The sequence below is a fragment of the Berkeleyomyces rouxiae genome, assembly GCF_048999995.1.
Source record: "Berkeleyomyces rouxiae strain 22BRR77 chromosome Unknown BrBRR77_ptg000004l, whole genome shotgun sequence".
Classification (NCBI taxonomy): Eukaryota; Fungi; Ascomycota; class Sordariomycetes; order Microascales; family Ceratocystidaceae; genus Berkeleyomyces; species Berkeleyomyces rouxiae.
Window position 1 is genome coordinate 2,844,139 of NW_027396494.1, and position 16,755 is coordinate 2,860,893.

At 50.0% G+C, this 16,755-nt stretch overlaps 4 protein-coding genes across 4 annotated transcripts; 3 read left to right on the plus strand and 1 right to left on the minus strand.

Moving 5' to 3' along the window:
• Positions 1-3,498: 3,498 nt before the first annotated feature.
• BROUX77_005041 (uncharacterized protein) lies at positions 3,499-4,904 on the plus strand (the record flags this gene model as incomplete). The annotated part of the gene is made up of 3 exons (XM_073749871.1): positions 3,499-3,513; positions 3,864-4,425; positions 4,495-4,904. 3 exons carry the CDS (start codon positions 3,499-3,501, stop codon positions 4,902-4,904), a joined length of 987 nt encoding a protein of 328 aa, XP_073605498.1.
• Positions 4,905-6,890: 1,986 nt separating this feature from the next.
• BROUX77_005042 (uncharacterized protein) lies at positions 6,891-8,791 on the plus strand (the record flags this gene model as incomplete). Its single annotated transcript, XM_073749872.1, has 2 exons — positions 6,891-7,180; positions 7,294-8,791. 2 exons carry the CDS (start codon positions 6,891-6,893, stop codon positions 8,789-8,791), a joined length of 1,788 nt encoding a protein of 595 aa, XP_073605499.1.
• Positions 8,792-9,389: 598 nt separating this feature from the next.
• On the minus strand, positions 9,390-10,873 carry BROUX77_005043 (uncharacterized protein; the record flags this gene model as incomplete). Its single annotated transcript, XM_073749873.1, has 3 exons — positions 9,390-9,720; positions 9,790-10,396; positions 10,465-10,873. The coding sequence occupies 3 exons, from the start codon at positions 10,871-10,873 to the stop codon at positions 9,390-9,392; spliced, it is 1,347 nt and encodes a 448-aa protein (XP_073605500.1).
• A 1,851-nt stretch (positions 10,874-12,724) lies between these two features.
• Positions 12,725-16,225, plus strand: BROUX77_005044 (uncharacterized protein; the record flags this gene model as incomplete). The annotated part of the gene is made up of 1 exon (XM_073749874.1): positions 12,725-16,225. The coding sequence occupies one exon, from the start codon at positions 12,725-12,727 to the stop codon at positions 16,223-16,225; it is 3,501 nt and encodes a 1,166-aa protein (XP_073605501.1).
• Positions 16,226-16,755: the final 530 nt, after the last annotated feature.

A 16,755-nucleotide genomic window follows, 5' to 3' on the forward strand; every position in this document is an offset into this window, starting at 1 on the left:
AGATCTATCAAGATAGATTCTTCTAGAACCCCCCCCCCCCCCCCCCCCATGATGTGACTGGAACTCTATTACTTGGATTTCATGACTTGCCTCTTGTATGTAATTATCTTGATGATGTCCTCCATACACTGCATTGTTACACAAAGCAAAAGATGTGGTACTGTGTGTGTAACATCATAAGATTGAGTATGTACCTCTAGTCTATACTGCGCATGGCCGAACAATGAATAATAAAAGTCATAGTACGATAATAGTCTCATTAATCTGAAAGTCAGTGAAAATATGGCGTTTTGATATCTACCTTAGTATCTTGGTGTTGTCCTGAGACAAGGACTATGCTGATGCTACGTTATGCTTGTGACGGACGAGTGAGGGGACAGAATGGATGATTAGAGTACATCAATATAGCGTTCAAGTCCCTCTGGTGATTCTTTTATTGAAACCCAAAAATTCATGTTTCATACTTGCTAATCCCGAAACAAGATCGATTGTATTATCATTGTTGTCGTGGTCAGAATTCATGGCTGTGCAAGATTCTAGCTAGCCGTATATCAAACTGTAAAATACCGTGTACATGAACAAATAGAAGAGATCGTCATCCTGATTCAACGGTTAAATTATAGAGTTTTCTAAAGTATGTAATCCCCGAACGAGATCCATTGTGGACTTTTTTTAGAATGTACAGAATGATATTTTCCCCTGAGTCAATGAACCTGGATCTAACCAACATAAGTTGACTAATGTAGCTTCACTTACAAGGCACTCATGGCTGTGAACTAGTATAAAAGCAACTTTGAACTATTCGACACATTGTACATACAAACTTGGCGTAAAATTATCCGTTTTCACAGCTTTGAAACAGGAACAACATGTAACAGTTTCATTGCCGAAGAGATACTTGTCCGTTATTAGGGTCTATACCCTAATAACTGTACACACCACAGCAAATGCCATTACATGTATAATTTTGCCTGCAGCACTTGTCATGACTTGTGATATTAATAAGGGCAAGAAATTACATGTAGCCTGAAAATTCTTTGCTGTATATCTAAAAGTCAAATAGCATAGAGAGAGACCGATGATAAGCCAAGATTGAGTATACATGTATGCCCAAACTTCAGCCCCATGCATCCAAAGCGCGTTACTCCACACCACCTTGTTTTTCTAGATCTCCAACTTTTCGGGAGTCGTATTGGATACGTGTGTACATACATGCACTTAAAATGATCACATTGTTTTAAACAGTATGTCGCGGAATATGTATACTTACTTGTATAGCAAACAACGCCGACGCATAGCTAGTTATGTGTAGCAGTAAAGTGTTGTGGTGGTGGTATGCGTCTTGGAGTGTTCCAAAATATGCGAGGCCCGCCCGCCCTGCTGCAGAATTGTGCTGTGTTGGCAGCCCAGTGACAGCTAATCTGCCTTGGAGTATGTAGAACTAGAGACTTGGATGAGCAGTTTGTATAGTTACAACACGGACAAGATGAAGATTAATCGCCGGCCTACTACTGTTCATTTGCTGGCAATATTTTGTACAGGTAGCAACTGCGCTTGGGAAGTTGACGATGGGAAGTTTGGGAGAAACCGTTAACTAACTATATAATAACGCACATACTTGTGGTGAGTAACTATTTGTGTGAAGCTTTGGGATACGTAGCGTCGGCCGAGATGGGGTAGATGATCAGTCCAGGCTGAGACGTGCGGTCAGAAAAGCGATGGCTTTACTTGCAGTACTTATCGACCCCAAGCGGCGAGATGGTACCCTAACAGCGAGGGTTAGGTCATTCACTACATACATGGTTACAGATGTCATTATCATGACCCGCGACTGAATGTGTGCGTCACCAGTTTCCTTTGGTGTTGTTTTTTACTTTTCATTTCTCGCTTAGATATTCCATCCAGCTGGGAGTTGGGTAGTCTTCTTTCCTGGCACTTGGTGCTCTGTGCCCTGATGTTGCTGTTCATTTTAGTGTCGTTGCTATCCACGTAGAACCTGAGCGCCAGCATCGCATGGGATGTTGTCATAGACGACAAAATCACGCAGACCGCGTTTCGAGGAAATGTTGGGATACAAGGTCTAAACAGCGTGTGAGCGCTATTCGCAGCTTCATTCCTTGTTTTTGTTGATTGAGACAATGCTGCAGCAATGAAGTGACAAGGCGAACAACAAGCGAATGGAGTATTTGTACTTCCACTTTCATACTCTCCAATGGAGACTGCAAGTGGCACAGGATCATACAAGCCCATGTAGTTATGAATTGGATGTCATTCTGTAGAAGGTCCTGATCATATTGTTTTTTGTTATTCCATTCGGCTTCGCAGTCACATTGTTTGAGATGAAGAGCATAAAGTTTAGAGGCCTGCTCTATGGGTCCTGTGGCAAGGTGGTCAGTGTAAATGAGGCCTAGGCCAAGATGAACTCGTACTTGCAAGAAGAGGTAGTTAAAGAGAGGCGAAGAGGAAGAATGAGAGGGAGGCAAGGAAATTGGCTGGCATGAGATGGTGTGGTTATGTATGTACATTTATACATAGTTACGTGCTACAAATATCTACAACTAGTTGTACAGTCTCTCATGGGCTGTTCAACTTCAAGATGAGCCGGGCCGTTTCCTCGTTGAATGTCAGGGAAAACGAACTATCTGCAGATATCTCGCCACTTGGTTCACTTGGTCCTGTTGTTTATGCACCCAAGAGATTTCACCGCCACATTTTCCTAGTCAGATTCCAAGAGTCCAAGTTCGCGTATCCCCGACCGCCGGGGGTTTCTAGCGTGATGGAAGGGCCTTTAGTCGTTTACCGCCCTTTAGGCTATGTTGGGCTGTGTAGAAGGAGATACAGGGTCTTGAAGAGCCATAGCGGATCTTTCTACCAGGCTCTGGACCCCCTGTAAGCCAACTGTTCTAGGGCCTACTCAGCACTGTGGCAGCGTTGCTGAAGCCTGAACGGCAGACTGCAGCTCAGCCAGCCCGCAGCAGGTCTGGCCAGGCTCGCACGCTATAGGCCAATCAGAGCCGATGGGAGACAGCTACAACCAATTAGAGCCCACCAGACCCTCTTTTCTTTTCGCCGGTTTGCCGCATTCCTTCCCTTTTTGAGTATTAGTCAGTTCTGTAGTACTTTCCACATACTTAGTTAGAGAGTTTCCCCTCTCTCCATGTATGTATGTAGCACGTACTTAACTACATAGTTACATGTGTTTGCTTTGGCCGTTTGCTTGGTGCTTACTGCACTTGATACAGGGCTTGCCGGCCGGGCTATATTCCATAATTATTTATTTTTTACCCAGGCATTTTCCTCTTCTTCTTATCTTCCTTTTCTCTCAAGCTTTGTGCCAACGGCCCAATCTCTTCTTCCTTTCCCCTTCATTTCTTCCCGCTTCACGCACACCTCAACCATCATCACTTCACTTGTTTTTGTTACTCCTTTCTCATCTCCTCACCTTCTGTTTTTCTACGTTGCAGACATCTGAAGCTTTCTTCGGAAAACGCATACAAAATGACTACCGCCATGGTGAGTATTTTTCCCCCTCCGCTTTCGCTTCACCATCGAGGACGACCAACCCATAAGGCCGCCATCATCGCTGCCTGTGCCCAAGACCATCGGAAACCCACCGCCGTCTATCAACACATCTGCCTTGTTGACTCAAATAATTTTGCTGGAGCTGGGAATTTCGGACATGATTGAATGCTTCGTGAGAACGTAGTAGATGGAGTGGTTATGTTCGCCTGCATATCCGCGTCCATCGCCCTTTGCTTATCGGCGAAGATGGCCTCATCAGTCTTATCCACTTCCCAGCCGCAGTCTCAGGCTCACTCCAGCCCCTAAGAAAAAAAAGCTAACCGTGCCATTTTCTTTCATAGGATCTCCGTGTTGGTAGCAAGTACCGCATCGGCCGCAAGATCGGTTCTGGTTCTTTCGGCGATATCTACCTGGGTACCAACATCATTTCGGGCGAGGAAATTGCTATCAAACTAGAAAGCGTTAAGGCCAAGCACCCGCAGCTGGAGTATGAAGCTCGTGTCTACAAGTCTCTAGCAGGTGGCGTTGGAATTCCTTTCGTCCGTTGGTTTGGAACCGAGTGTGATTACAATGCCATGGTTATGGACCTTCTCGGACCTTCTCTTGAGGATCTGTTCAACTTCTGCAACCGCAAGTTTTCTCTGAAGACCGTCCTTTTACTGGCCGACCAGCTCATCTCTCGCATCGAGTACATTCACGCCAAGTCTTTCATCCATCGTGATATCAAGCCCGATAACTTCCTCATGGGCATCGGAAAGCGTGGCAACCAGGTCAACGTTATTGACTTTGGTCTGGCCAAGAAATACCGCGATCCCAAGACGCATTTCCACATCCCTTACAGAGAGAACAAGAACCTCACCGGTACTGCTCGTTATGCTTCCATCAACACGCATCTTGGCGTTGGTAAGTTTGTGCCTTCGAATATTGAATACTTCGCGACAATCACTGACTTTATTCTTTTTCATTCTATAGAACAGTCTCGCCGTGATGACATGGAGTCTCTGGGTTATGTCATGCTGTACTTCTGCCGTGGTTCTCTCCCTTGGCAAGGCCTGAAGGCTGCTACCAAGAAGCAGAAATACGACCGCATCATGGAGAAGAAGATGACCACCCCCACTGAAGTACTCTGCCGTGGCTTCCCTAATGAGTTCGCCATCTACCTCAACTACACTCGTTCGTTGCGCTTCGATGATAAGCCCGACTATAGCTATCTCCGCAAGATCTTCCGTGATCTGTTTGTGCGTGAGGGCTTCCAGTATGATTATGTCTTTGACTGGACTGTGTATAAGTACCAGAAAAATGCACAGGCGATTGCCCAACAGAACGGTGAGGACCTTGATAAGAATCGTGCCGCTGGTGGTATGTCCTTCAACAAAACCTAAACCCTACCATGGGTGTTGCTAACAAAATTTTAAGGCCGTGAAAGATAAGGGTTTCGCTCAACGTTGTCTTACCTCCCGCGATACAGTTTTTGTAGCCAGATGGTTACCGCAAGGTCATTATGGTTGGGCAATCAGTGTGATTGTATACGTTATCAACCTGGTACGGTACCGTGTCTTGTTTTTTCGATAACCTAAGCGTTTCGATGGCCAAGGTGTTCACTGTATCATGTGTTTATGGCTATATACCATGCTGGCTAGTACCAACATCCATTTTGGGCTGCACACTGCGACTTGACGAGAGATGCAATCCGGAAATAAGCCCTTCTGGGGCTCCGCTTTTGTTTCTATTTGCACCACTTGGAGAGATCAAACTGAGGGTATGACTACCTGGAAAAGAATGGAGGCGGATTTTTTAAATCTGGCTCCAGGACATTTTCTGGTATTTCTCGTTGACCTGAGGTCTGCGCCACACGCGAATGTTGCTTCTGTCTGTCTTCACAAATCATCTAGTCGGCTACTTCTTTGCCTTCACCAAAACCGACCTAGATCACGATTTTGAAGACCACTGCCAAACTTTTGCAGAACTACGTTGCTAAACTCGGAACATGCTTCGGCTGTTCTTAGCTAGGCGTCCTCCGTTTGACTCCTAGTTGGGGTCTCTTATTGTCTTGTACTTTCCTACCTTATTTCTACATGCTTAGTTTCGTTTACAACTTTACCTGAACCACGGCATTTCTCTGGTGGCTGAAGCTGGTATGGTGTATTTTGGCCCATTTGGGGGTCTACATCATACCATGCGCTTCTAGCTCACCAGGATAAGCTGGCGGTTTGGAAGGCATGTCAGGTACTTGTGATAATTTCGCGGGTACCACAGGGCTTGTTGTGTTGCGGTCAGCGTCGGTTCCTTAGTGGCACATGCAGAATAGAGGGAACGTTGTGTTTGGAAGCCTTTCGTGTCCTATTTGGGGGACATGGAATTTTCGAGCAGCGGGCTCTTTAGTGTTACTGTGACTTCGGCTATGATTGTTTAGAAGTACGACTTTTGTTCCTGGTGTTCAAGACCCAGCTAAAGCTCTGATCTCCTTGTTTTGTTATTCTTTTTGGAACTCTTACCCATTGTTTTTTTGCCATCTTCTTCTTATTTGCAGTTGTTAGCGTGCCTTTATCTCCTATTGTTCCTCTTGTCATTGGATCACCAAGCGGCGTAAATGCGGAGCGCTCTCCTCTCGTGCTTTTATCATTACAAGAATTTTCTTTGAAGCCCTGTTTGATGCACCTACAGACGAGGCGTTTTTGTGCGCCAGGATTTGTGTTGATGATTGGGTTATGTCCTGAGACTGAAGACATGGTAGTACAGCGAACTTAATTACAAGGTGACAACTTTCCGTTATGATAGCCCATTAATTCTACCCCTTTGTGATGGTAACCATATATGCACTCTCAATTTGATTTGGAGACACGGGCGTTGTGGGAAACTTGCTTATTCGATAGCAGATCAGTCGACTGTCATGACATCTGGACCTGTGCGGTGGAGGGCAAGCGTGATAACCAGGGCGCACCGGTCCTGGACATATGTGTGTGGTTCAGCTTAACCGAAGGGGGGCGTATGATGCATGGAAACAAGTATTTCGTACCTGACCTGCATGTCGAAGTGGAAGTGGGGTCAGCAGGAGGAGCGGGTTGATGTGGAAGTGGACATGTGGACGGTAGAGACGTGATGTATAGGGTTTCACAAGGGTTACCAGAGGCCGAAGGAGCTGCTGGCGTTGGCAGTGCAGCTGGGCGTAAGTTGAAGCAATTCCCTTTTTTCGATGATGAATGCATTTTTGTGCGTTTTTGGTATTCTGGGGAGACGAAAGCTTGGCCCTCTGCTTCTTTATCTCCCTCTTTTTTGATCCATAGCCGCTATTCATCGCCATCTTTGTACTTCCCAACCAACCGCAGTTGCAAGAGGGGAAATCCCGGGCCCAGAACCTCGTCGACGTCATGGCGGCACCCGTTGCTGGATTTTCCGTTGAGACAACTGCGACGTCCTCGCCAAATTCTCCTTCTCCCTCCCACTCTGTGCCAGGTCATTCTTCTTCTTCTTCGTCTCGTGGCGTGCAGCACGCTGTGGCTGGTGATCTCGACAATATGAAGCTCGATCTATTGATGCTCACCTTCAATTGTGCCAAAGCGGCCATTGACGTGGGCACTTTTGCGACACACTTGTACTCGGCCCTGCTTGAGCGCGGCCAAGCTGCAGCGCCGGCACAGCTCCCCGAGATGGTTGTGCTGTAAGTTGGACTCTGCCTCTGCGGGCTATCTCCAGTCTCTACGCCTTGCGCCTCACTCGCCTGCTTTCTGTCTGCTAACTCTTTTTCTACCCGTCTCCTTGGCCTTTGTCAAGATCTCTGCAGGAAGTCGCTCCTCTCCCCAACGCTTTCATTGGCGGGGCCCTGCTGGACTTATATCTCCACCGTTTCGAAGAAGCCCTGAACCTTGCTGCGCTTAACGCCGCTGTGGGTACAGACACCAGCAGCGTCGGTTGTGCCCAGGCCGCTGCCGCTGCCAGTGACACTACCTGCAACATTAATGCCAACTCGACAAGCACGCCTGCTTTGCCGCTACATTTTGAAACTCTCCCGCCCGATTCCGACCGCCCATACTCTCTCATCAAGTCTCACAATGTGGGCATGACGGCCTTGATGCTATTTGCCCGCTCGCCTGCTGCTGTGGGCCCGGTGCAAGTGGCCGAGGTCGGATTTGGCGCCGCGGGGATGGGCAACAAAGGCGCTGTTGGTCTGCGAACTGTATTCTCGCGCGCTTACGACAGCTCTAGTGAAAGCACCGAGCTCACATTTGTAGCCGCTCATTTGGCTGCAATGGAAGAAAATCTCGCCCAGCGCAACGCAAACTGGCTCAGGATCATGCGTGAGCTGACCTTTGCTGACCCTGCGCCTGTTATCCAGAAGCATGCTCAACTGACAGCGCAAACTGGTGATGCAGAAAACCGGGATGGAAGTCATGGAGACTCGGATGGCGAGGACATTGGGCTTCTAGCCGCGCGCCATCACGATGCCAAGGTCAATCTCGATGCAAAGTTGCACGATCTATCTGTTTTCAAGCCCTCGTCACATCTATTCATTGGCGGCGATTTCAACTACCGCATATCCTTGACTTCACCTCCGCCAGATGCCGTGTTCCCGTCTCCTGATCCAGAATCACCTAATTACTTTGAAAAGTTTCTACCAATGGACCAGCTGACGCGGGAGCGAAAGGCCGGCCGCACTTTCCATGGAATGATGGAAGCACCCGTGGCTTTTCCGCCTACGTACAAGTATAAGGCATTGCCACGTGTTGCACCCGAGAATCAGATTGAGACCCATGTCCCAGCTACCTTTGCCCGGCACCGCTATCCCTCGTGGACAGATCGCATTCTGTATCTTGATACACCGCCGTGGGTGCATGATAGCAGCAGCAGCACGAATGCAAAGAAACAGAAGCAGGCTACCTCCATCGATGTACATACGTACACGTCACTCCCGCTCATGCGGTCCAGTGACCACCAGCCTGTGTATCTACACGTATCTGTGCCGCTCCTATCGCGGGAGGTCCTCGCCCCGCCTCATGGCGGAAGCGACATGAACCATGATAGTGACGATAACGATCAGGTCGTAGGTACCAACATGCCAACGGCGTGGCAGAACGATCCGCGAGCGCGTCTGCCATCCAGCATAGATGCCGACTCATGGGCGGTGCGCCGCGCCGGACGTCGCAGGGAGTGGGCTGTCGGCTGGGCCGGGGCGGTATGGGCCACACGGCAAGGGGCCCTGGTGCTGGCGACGGTATTGTCACTGGTGGCGGCTACGTATGTCGCAGTGCAGAATTTTTATGAGTTTGAATAGCGTGATGGTATGGAGCAGCAGGCGTTATTTCTTTTCATGTCGTTTCGTTTTTTTTTGTTTTGTAGAACCCGCATACGCCGAGAATAGAGACATGCAGACATGTGATAGACAAACTACGACAGATTAGAGCAGAAAAAGAGGAACAACAAAACAAGCTGCCGTCGTAGCGCGTCCCAGTTGATCCGCATCTTGACAAGACGCGTATTGGGACCATCTTCAGAAGCAGAATACGAGCGCTACATATAATTAAGGAGTAGATATCTAACCGCTATCAAGCAGAAAGTCAAAAACGAAAAAGAAAACTAAAAATGTCCTGGGTCTAGGAACCGGAGGTAAAATGAAAAGTAAAACAGAGACTAGACAAAGACCACTTCGCGAACATCGACGGCGGCAGAGGCGAGACGAGGAAAATCAAAGACGGGGAGAGGTATACCATAACGCCGTGGAAGAACAAAAGTGAAGTGATAGAAAAGTATGGGGAAAGGGAACTAGTGGCAAAAACGAGGAAGGGACGGATAAAGGGGAATAGGAAAAAGAAAACCAAGAAAAGGCAAAATAATGCCTGCGCTGCAGTATCTCAGACGACTCCGAGACTGCTTCAGAAATCGGCAAACTGCTTGTCGTAGAGCTCGGCAAGTTCCGGCGTATATTCACCGCGCGACGAGCCGTCATCCTCGGGATAAACATCGAAGCAATGCGCATCAGCCGCATGGCGCACAACCGGGACAATCGGCGGCGTGCAGCGGCGGTTGACGACAGCGTCCCAGTCTGTGTCGGCAAAGAAGGCGTGCTGCTTGACCTGCGCGGCACCAGCGGCCATGTTTCCAAGGCGCTGGCTGCGGTCGGTTGTGCATAGGCCGAGAATCAGGTCCTGGGCGGTGCTGGAGATTGCGGGCGACGTGGGGAAGGATATCTTTGTCTCAAGAATCCTGGCGTGCCGAGAAAGTTAGTAGGATGAAACCGGTGTGAGGGGGCGGGGGCAGCAGGGAATCACGTACTGGCGGTAGATCTCAATAGGGTTCTGGTGCCAGAATGGTGGGTAGCCTGTGAGGAACTCGTAGAGCAAGATGCCCAGCGCCCACCAATCGACGGCGCCTGTGTGGCCGCGATTCTGAATGACCTCGGGTGCTAGATACTCCGGGGTGCCACAAAGGGTGTATGTTTCACAGGAATACAGGCCTGCTGGCGCAGCCGAGTCATGTTCGGCTTCGGACATGGGGGTGTCTCGGCCAGAAGCTTTACACATGCCACGGCCGCCCAGCCGCTTGGCAAAGCCAAAATCAACCAGCTTGATGTGGCCGTCGCGGTCAAGCAGGATATTCTCAGGCTTGAGGTCACGGTAGGCAATGCCGTCCTGAGTCTCGTGTAGATACTCGAGCACCAGCACAATCTCGGCAGTATAGAAACGAGCCACGGGCTCATCAAAGTACTTCCAGCGCCGTAGGTAGGTGAACAGCTCACCCCCGGGGACATAGTCGAGCAGCAGGAACAGGCGATCAGGATCGGTGAATGAGCCGTGCAGACGCGTAATGAATGGGTGGTCGGCGACAGCAGAGAGAATAGCAAGTTCCTGACGGACGTGGTCGACCTGCTTAAGACGGATAACTAAGAGAGTCGCTTAGTGGAGAGTCATCCGGGAGCGGCCGGGCCACTAGTTGCTTGGATAGCCTTACCTTCAGTTTTGCGCAGGATCTTGAGTGCGTAAACGCGGCCGCAGTTCGTGTCATTCTCGGCCGCTGGGCGCACCAGACAGACTCGGGCAAAGGTGCCTGTGCCTAGAGTACGGACCAGGTTGAAGTCCTCTGTGTTGAGCGGGATGTTGCGGGCACACTTTTCCTCCACGGTTAGCTCCAGAGAAGGACTGCACGGAGCGGTACTATGCTTCTGGGTGCTTGCAGCAGCCAAGGAAGAACTGTTGCTGCAGTGGCGGGGTGTTCTCTGGCTGTAGGTCCGTCCTGTTAAACACGGAGTAACGGTCACCCGGGCCTGCACCGAGGGTTGGAACTTGCTGGGCGTGCTGTGGCATGGGCCCGTCGTGGCGACGGTGACGTCGCTGGGCTTCTTTTTGCACTGCCACAGCATCTTGGGCGCGTGAGGAAGGGAAAAGAATGGAAGAAGAAAAGAAAGAAAGCTCAAAGGAAGAACACTGAAAGCAAGAACAACTCCGAGGTTGTTGTGGTCGCACAACGGAAGAGGAATGACGTCTCTGGGGTTAGTGGACTAGGGTTTGGTTGCATGGTCCAGAAGTGAAACGTGGGTCCCCTTTTCTTTTTTTTTTTTCCTTTTTTTGGGTTCTTTGTGTTCGAAAAAGGATAAATGGAGAAAAGATGGAAAGATGACGGGTCCTTGGCCTTTTATGACCTGGAGACTGTAAACAGGCCACGGCAATTGGCCGGAACGAAAAAGACGGAGGAAGAGAAGGGAATGGGCCAAGGGGTGGTATTTTGTTTTTTTTCCCTCGTTGACAGTAGCGGTAAGCAATAGAAATGTCAGAAAGGCGGCGAAGAAAGAATGAATACTAAGAGAAAAAGAACAAGCGCGAATAGCAGAGCGAATAAAGACGTGAAGATCCGTACGAGTAGACCGCGAAACCGAGGCTTGTAGAGTCACCACTTCGGCTGTGGAGATGCGGTGAAACAAGACAGAGAAAAGTGTAGTGATGGAAGAAGTCTAGAAAAAGAAGGAAAAGAAGAAAAGAATGAGAAAGATAAAAGACACAAAAGAAATACTACAGACACCAATATAAAGGAAAAAAAAAGAGGCCGCGCTTGCGCCGACTCTGGGGACAAAACTGCTAGTGTTTAGGATTCTAAGCTTCAGTAAAGCTAGAGTTGAAAGAACCAAGACAAGAACGACAGGAACAATAACAAGAGCAACACGACCACGGTGATCACGATGAAGATAAAACAAGGGCCTGTCACAAGAACTCCAGCGAGAGTCTAGCCGAAGCCGATCAGGAACTGAAACCAAGGAGAGCTTGTATGCAAGTACCAGGGAGCTTCCGGCCACATGGCGACAGCTGGCCTATAATGCCGTCAGCTGACAGACTCAAGCTGAGAAATGTGGGGTCACACGGTCAGAAGAGGGCACGATGATCCGTGCACAGGCTCCAGCAGAAATGCACCACCTGATCTAGGGTTAAATAGGGTCTAGGTGAGGGAGGAAGGTACAGGTAGCGACAAAAATGACGAGCGAGACCAAGTCCCAAATGAAAGGAAGAGTGATAGTGCAGCTTCAAGTAGCTAGTTAATTACATGTGTATGTACTTAAAGATACAGAAAAGGCACAGCAAAGATACACGCAGACATATATGAAGCTACGCGCCTATTCCAGTATAGCCTTACTACCCAGAAAGTACACAGCAAGTAAGGAGACTCGCCCAGATCGCAGCTATCGCAACAGGAAACTGCCGCATTCAAGGCACGGCAGGGCCACTTTTATCACCACGAAACAAGCAACTACTTTGTTCCTGGGTCATTCCGTTTGCCGCGAGGATCAAGCTTCCGTCTGCTTGAACCTCAACTTTCTTCCCTATTTTTCCTTCCCTGTTCCCTTTTCTTTTTCTCCTCCCTCCAGCTTCCATCTTTGCTTCTCTTTTTTCTTCGGTTTTCATCTCCGTCGATTTCGCTCTCTTTCCCACACTCGACACCCGTTCTAGGACTCGCAGCTGCCGTATTTGTCGCTGCCTTGGACTCCCGCGAAACCTCCCACTCCGCCCCAATCTCGACCCCGGATCCAACGCCGGCGCTGACCATCCTTCGCTTCTGCTTCTCGCTACTATCGCCCATTCCCCATCAACAACTGCCGCCTGCCCAACAGTTGACCCTGTGCCCCGCCCGCCGCTATATGGACCGCGCCTTCTGTTCTCCCCTCCACTAGCCTGCCTGGAGATAGCTGCGGCAGCCCCGGCTGGAAGCTCCCCCTACCACCACGATGCTCAACTTCACCAACTTCGTCCAGAAGGCTCAGCAGCTTATTGACCCCTCCGCCGGCCTCAATCTCGGTCTTAATCGCTCCAACAACTCCGATCCTGACGTCAACCCAGACAAAGCCACTCTTTTCCAGGCCCAGTTCCGCCTCCCCGCTTCTCAGACCCCCAACTATGAGATCAACGCCGAGCTGATCATCCCGCCCTTCAATGCCACATACGGCGAAAAGGACCATGACCGCGGTTATCGCTATGCTGGAAAACTGCATTTGAGCCAGGGCTTTATCGCCTTCTCCACAACACCCTCCAGCTTCGTCCAGTCCTCCACCCTGGCCACATCCCAACTCTTCACCGGCCAAACCCATGGCGGCGGGCCTGGTGGGAACGGCTTTACTTTCCCGCTGTGCGCTATTCGTCGTGTTGAGCGCCTCAACAGCCATCAGTTCCAGTTCGCCCTCGCAATTACTACTTGGAATGGCTTCATGCTTGAAACTTCCAAGGTCACGCCTTCGGCAGAAGACCGCGAGCAGCGCTTCACAATCTATCTGGCTGGAACCAGACAAGCTTGCGAGCGCTTTTGCGATGGGCTAAAGCGCGGCCTGAGAGCTGGTGTCGTCAGTGTTGCCAAAATGAAACGTGTTGCTTCCGAGTGTTATTCCGAATATCTCCTTCTTCCTGCTGACAAGAAACCATCCTCCCCGCCTGATGCTGGTCTGGGGATGATGTTCCGATACCCTGGCGATGCAAAGAAACTACGAGACCGAGCAAAGATGCGTCTGTGGACAGAATATTTGCGCGACAACGGACGCAACATTACCCTCATCCGCCAGCCCACCTTCCACAAGTTGATCCGTGTTGGTCTGCCTAATCGTTTACGCGGAGAAGTTTGGGAGCTGACATCAGGCTCCTTGTATCTCCGTCTCGAAAACCCTAGTCTGTATGTTGACACCCTTGAAAAGCATGCCGGCAAAGAGTCGCTTGCCATCGATGAAATCGAAAAGGACCTCAACCGAAGTCTACCCGAGTATCCGGGCTTTCAGAGTGAAGAGGGAATTGGTCGTTTGCGCCGCGTGCTTACAGCCTACAGTTGGGTCAACGCCGACGTTGGCTACTGTCAGGCCATGAACATAGTTGTCGCCGCCCTACTCATCTACATGTCTGAAACACAGGCCTTCTTCCTTCTGTCGGCCCTCTGCGATCGCTTGGTGCCTGGGTACTATTCTACAACCATGTACGGCACTTTGCTCGACCAGAAGGTCTTTGAGTCTTTAGTTGAGCGCACCATGCCCGTTCTTTGGGAACACCTCGTTAAAAGCGATGTTCAGCTTAGCGTTGTGTCACTGCCGTGGTTCTTGTCTCTGTACATCAACTCCATGCCCCTAGTATTTGCCTTTAGGGTGCTTGATGTCTTCTTTGTTGAAGGCCCCAAAGTACTATTCCAGGTTGGTCTGGCGATCCTTCGTATCAATGGCGAGGAGTTGCTGGATGCTGCCGATGACGGCGCCTTTATTTCTGTTCTCAAGTCATACTTTACTCGCCTAGATGAGTCGGCACATCCCAAATCAGAAAACCCAAAGCTCCGTGCCGTTACACGCTTCCAGGAACTTATGGTTGTTGCCTTTAAAGAGTTCTCAGAAATCACCCATCGTAGCATCACTGAGCTACGTCTCAAGAACAAGGATGCTGTTCTCAACAACATTGAGAACTTTGCTAAACGCACTGCTTTGCGGAACCTGGGACCCGACAGCAAGCTTATGACTGCTGACGAGCTGGGCGCCTTATACGACCGCTTCTACACCATCCTATACGAGCGTCAACAGCGTGATAACATTTTGCTCGAGGAACAACGCCGACGCGGTGCTTTCAATGCTGGCCGTCCTGGAGGCAAGAGTCGTGCGTCGGACTCCTTTTCAATCTCGTCCAACGATCACAGCATTGCCAAGGGCCGTGTGGGTCTCGGCCCTAGTACCAGCGAGATGGATTACGACGGCTTCCGCGAGTTCCTTGCTAACATGACCAAATGGGCTATTGCCGATAACCCGGCTACACCTCGACGTGATGCTTACTCGGAGCGAGATAAGGGAATATTTGGTGCTGCCCGCAAATCTGATGTCTCAGTCTACCTTGGCCCATGGGGTGCTGGTCCTGAGCCGGCTGATCATGAATTCATGCAGCGGTTATTTGCTCGCTGGGATTCAGACTCTAAGGGCTTCCTAACACTACAGGATGTAGTGCTGGGGCTGGCGAGACTCAAGGGGAAGCGCGACATCATGGGCACCATCACTTATTTTTTTGAGCTGTATGATGATGATTCGGATGGCCGTGTTGATCGTGAGGGTATTTTGCGCATGTCTGAGGCCCTGCTCTTCCTTTCGCGTCGGGGGTTGGACGGCAACTTGAGCCCTGCTGCCCAAAATAACTCGCCCCCTCCTGAGTCCATGGCTGCGCCGGCTGGAAGTGTACCCGGCATTGTGATTCCTGGGCTATCGAATAACGAAAAGTTTCTCGGCAGTGTTAGTGCATTTATCCGGCGTTGTTTTGAATACGCCGATCCCGACCACCCTCAGAACGTGGCCGCTCGTGAAGCTGAGCTGGCTAGACGAAAGGAAGCAGAGGCTGCAGCCGCTGCAGCCTCGGTTGATCCTGCGAACGACTTAATAGACCCAGATGCTTTTGCTATCGGTGATGAGTCTGAGGACGATATCTCAGAAGACGGAGCCTCTGCCGCAGACAAAATGCCCGAAATTGATCTTTTGACTATGGAAGATTCGCCTCCAAACAGTCCCCCTCCGGCCAAAGCAAAGTCCTCTCTGAAAAATACTAGACGTAAAACCGATCGATCAGCTTCCTCGCAGGCCGCCAATGCTGCTCTGGACCCGTCAAATCCTCTGCACATTACTCTACCAACCTTCCGCATGGTTGTGCTTGCCGATGAGATGCTCGAGCAGTTCTTCGAGTCTTCACTCCCCGCCTCCTTCCACATAATTGACGGATTACAACCTGCCGCAACGCCTTTATCTTCTACTCTTACTACATTTTCTAATCTTGGTGTTAGCTTTACTGGCGCTGCCCGTGCTGCTGCTTCGGCCGCAGCAGGGCCTTCTACCGCAGGCACGGGGGTCGGCGCCAACATTAACCTCAACCAAGCTGGCCGCGGCTTGCGCGGTGTACTAGATAACATCGTCACCAATGGAATGCAAGTGGCCAGCGAAGTGCAGCGCCGCATTGAGGAGGCGCAAAAGGAAATGGAGCGAGCCGCTCTCGCAAACGGCGGCCAGTTGGGATCGGGCCCGCTGGCGTCTGGCTCTGCAGTTGCGGGGTCGTCGGCGCCTAATGGCTCCCAGGATGACGATGAAGACGACGATGAGGATGATACGCAGGGCAGAGACTTGCTCGATGGTGCCGACGCCCATGCTGGCGGTGGCGTGGGCGGCGTCGAGAATGAGCAGTTGGTGGATGTGGGAGAGAACGCGGGGACAAGCAAGGTTTTGGAGTTTACGAGCTGATGGGAGAGAGCCGAGTTGGTTGGATTAGTTTGACTGATGTGTTTCATATATACAGTGTACAAGAAGGTAACGTCTTGCTTGCAGAACGGAGTATTTGTTTTCTTGTTTGTTTCTTTGTTTTTTGTTCTTGCCCCCCCCCCCCCCCCCCCCCCCCCTTCATCAACTAGTACGCTAGATTATTCAATAGCTGGTACATTTTGGCATTATTATTCTTTATCTGATTTGTTTCACGATCCCATGGATATAGCCTCTGAAGGGAAAAACTATAAAGTCATCTTGAAAACGTCCCATACCATGTACACACTTTGATTTAAAGTTGAAGAACGCAAGATAGAAAAAAAAAAAAAAAAAAAAGTGCAACGCATAGATTGAAACATGGTATCAGAAAGCAGAAATCAAAACAAAAAAAGAACACATTAGACAAAGGCAGAAATAGAGCGTAGGATTCCGCGACGAGGCAGAAGCCTGAAAAGCAGAAGGGAAAAAAAAAAGACAAAGACAGACGATCCCAACACTGTCCCCGGAAAAAA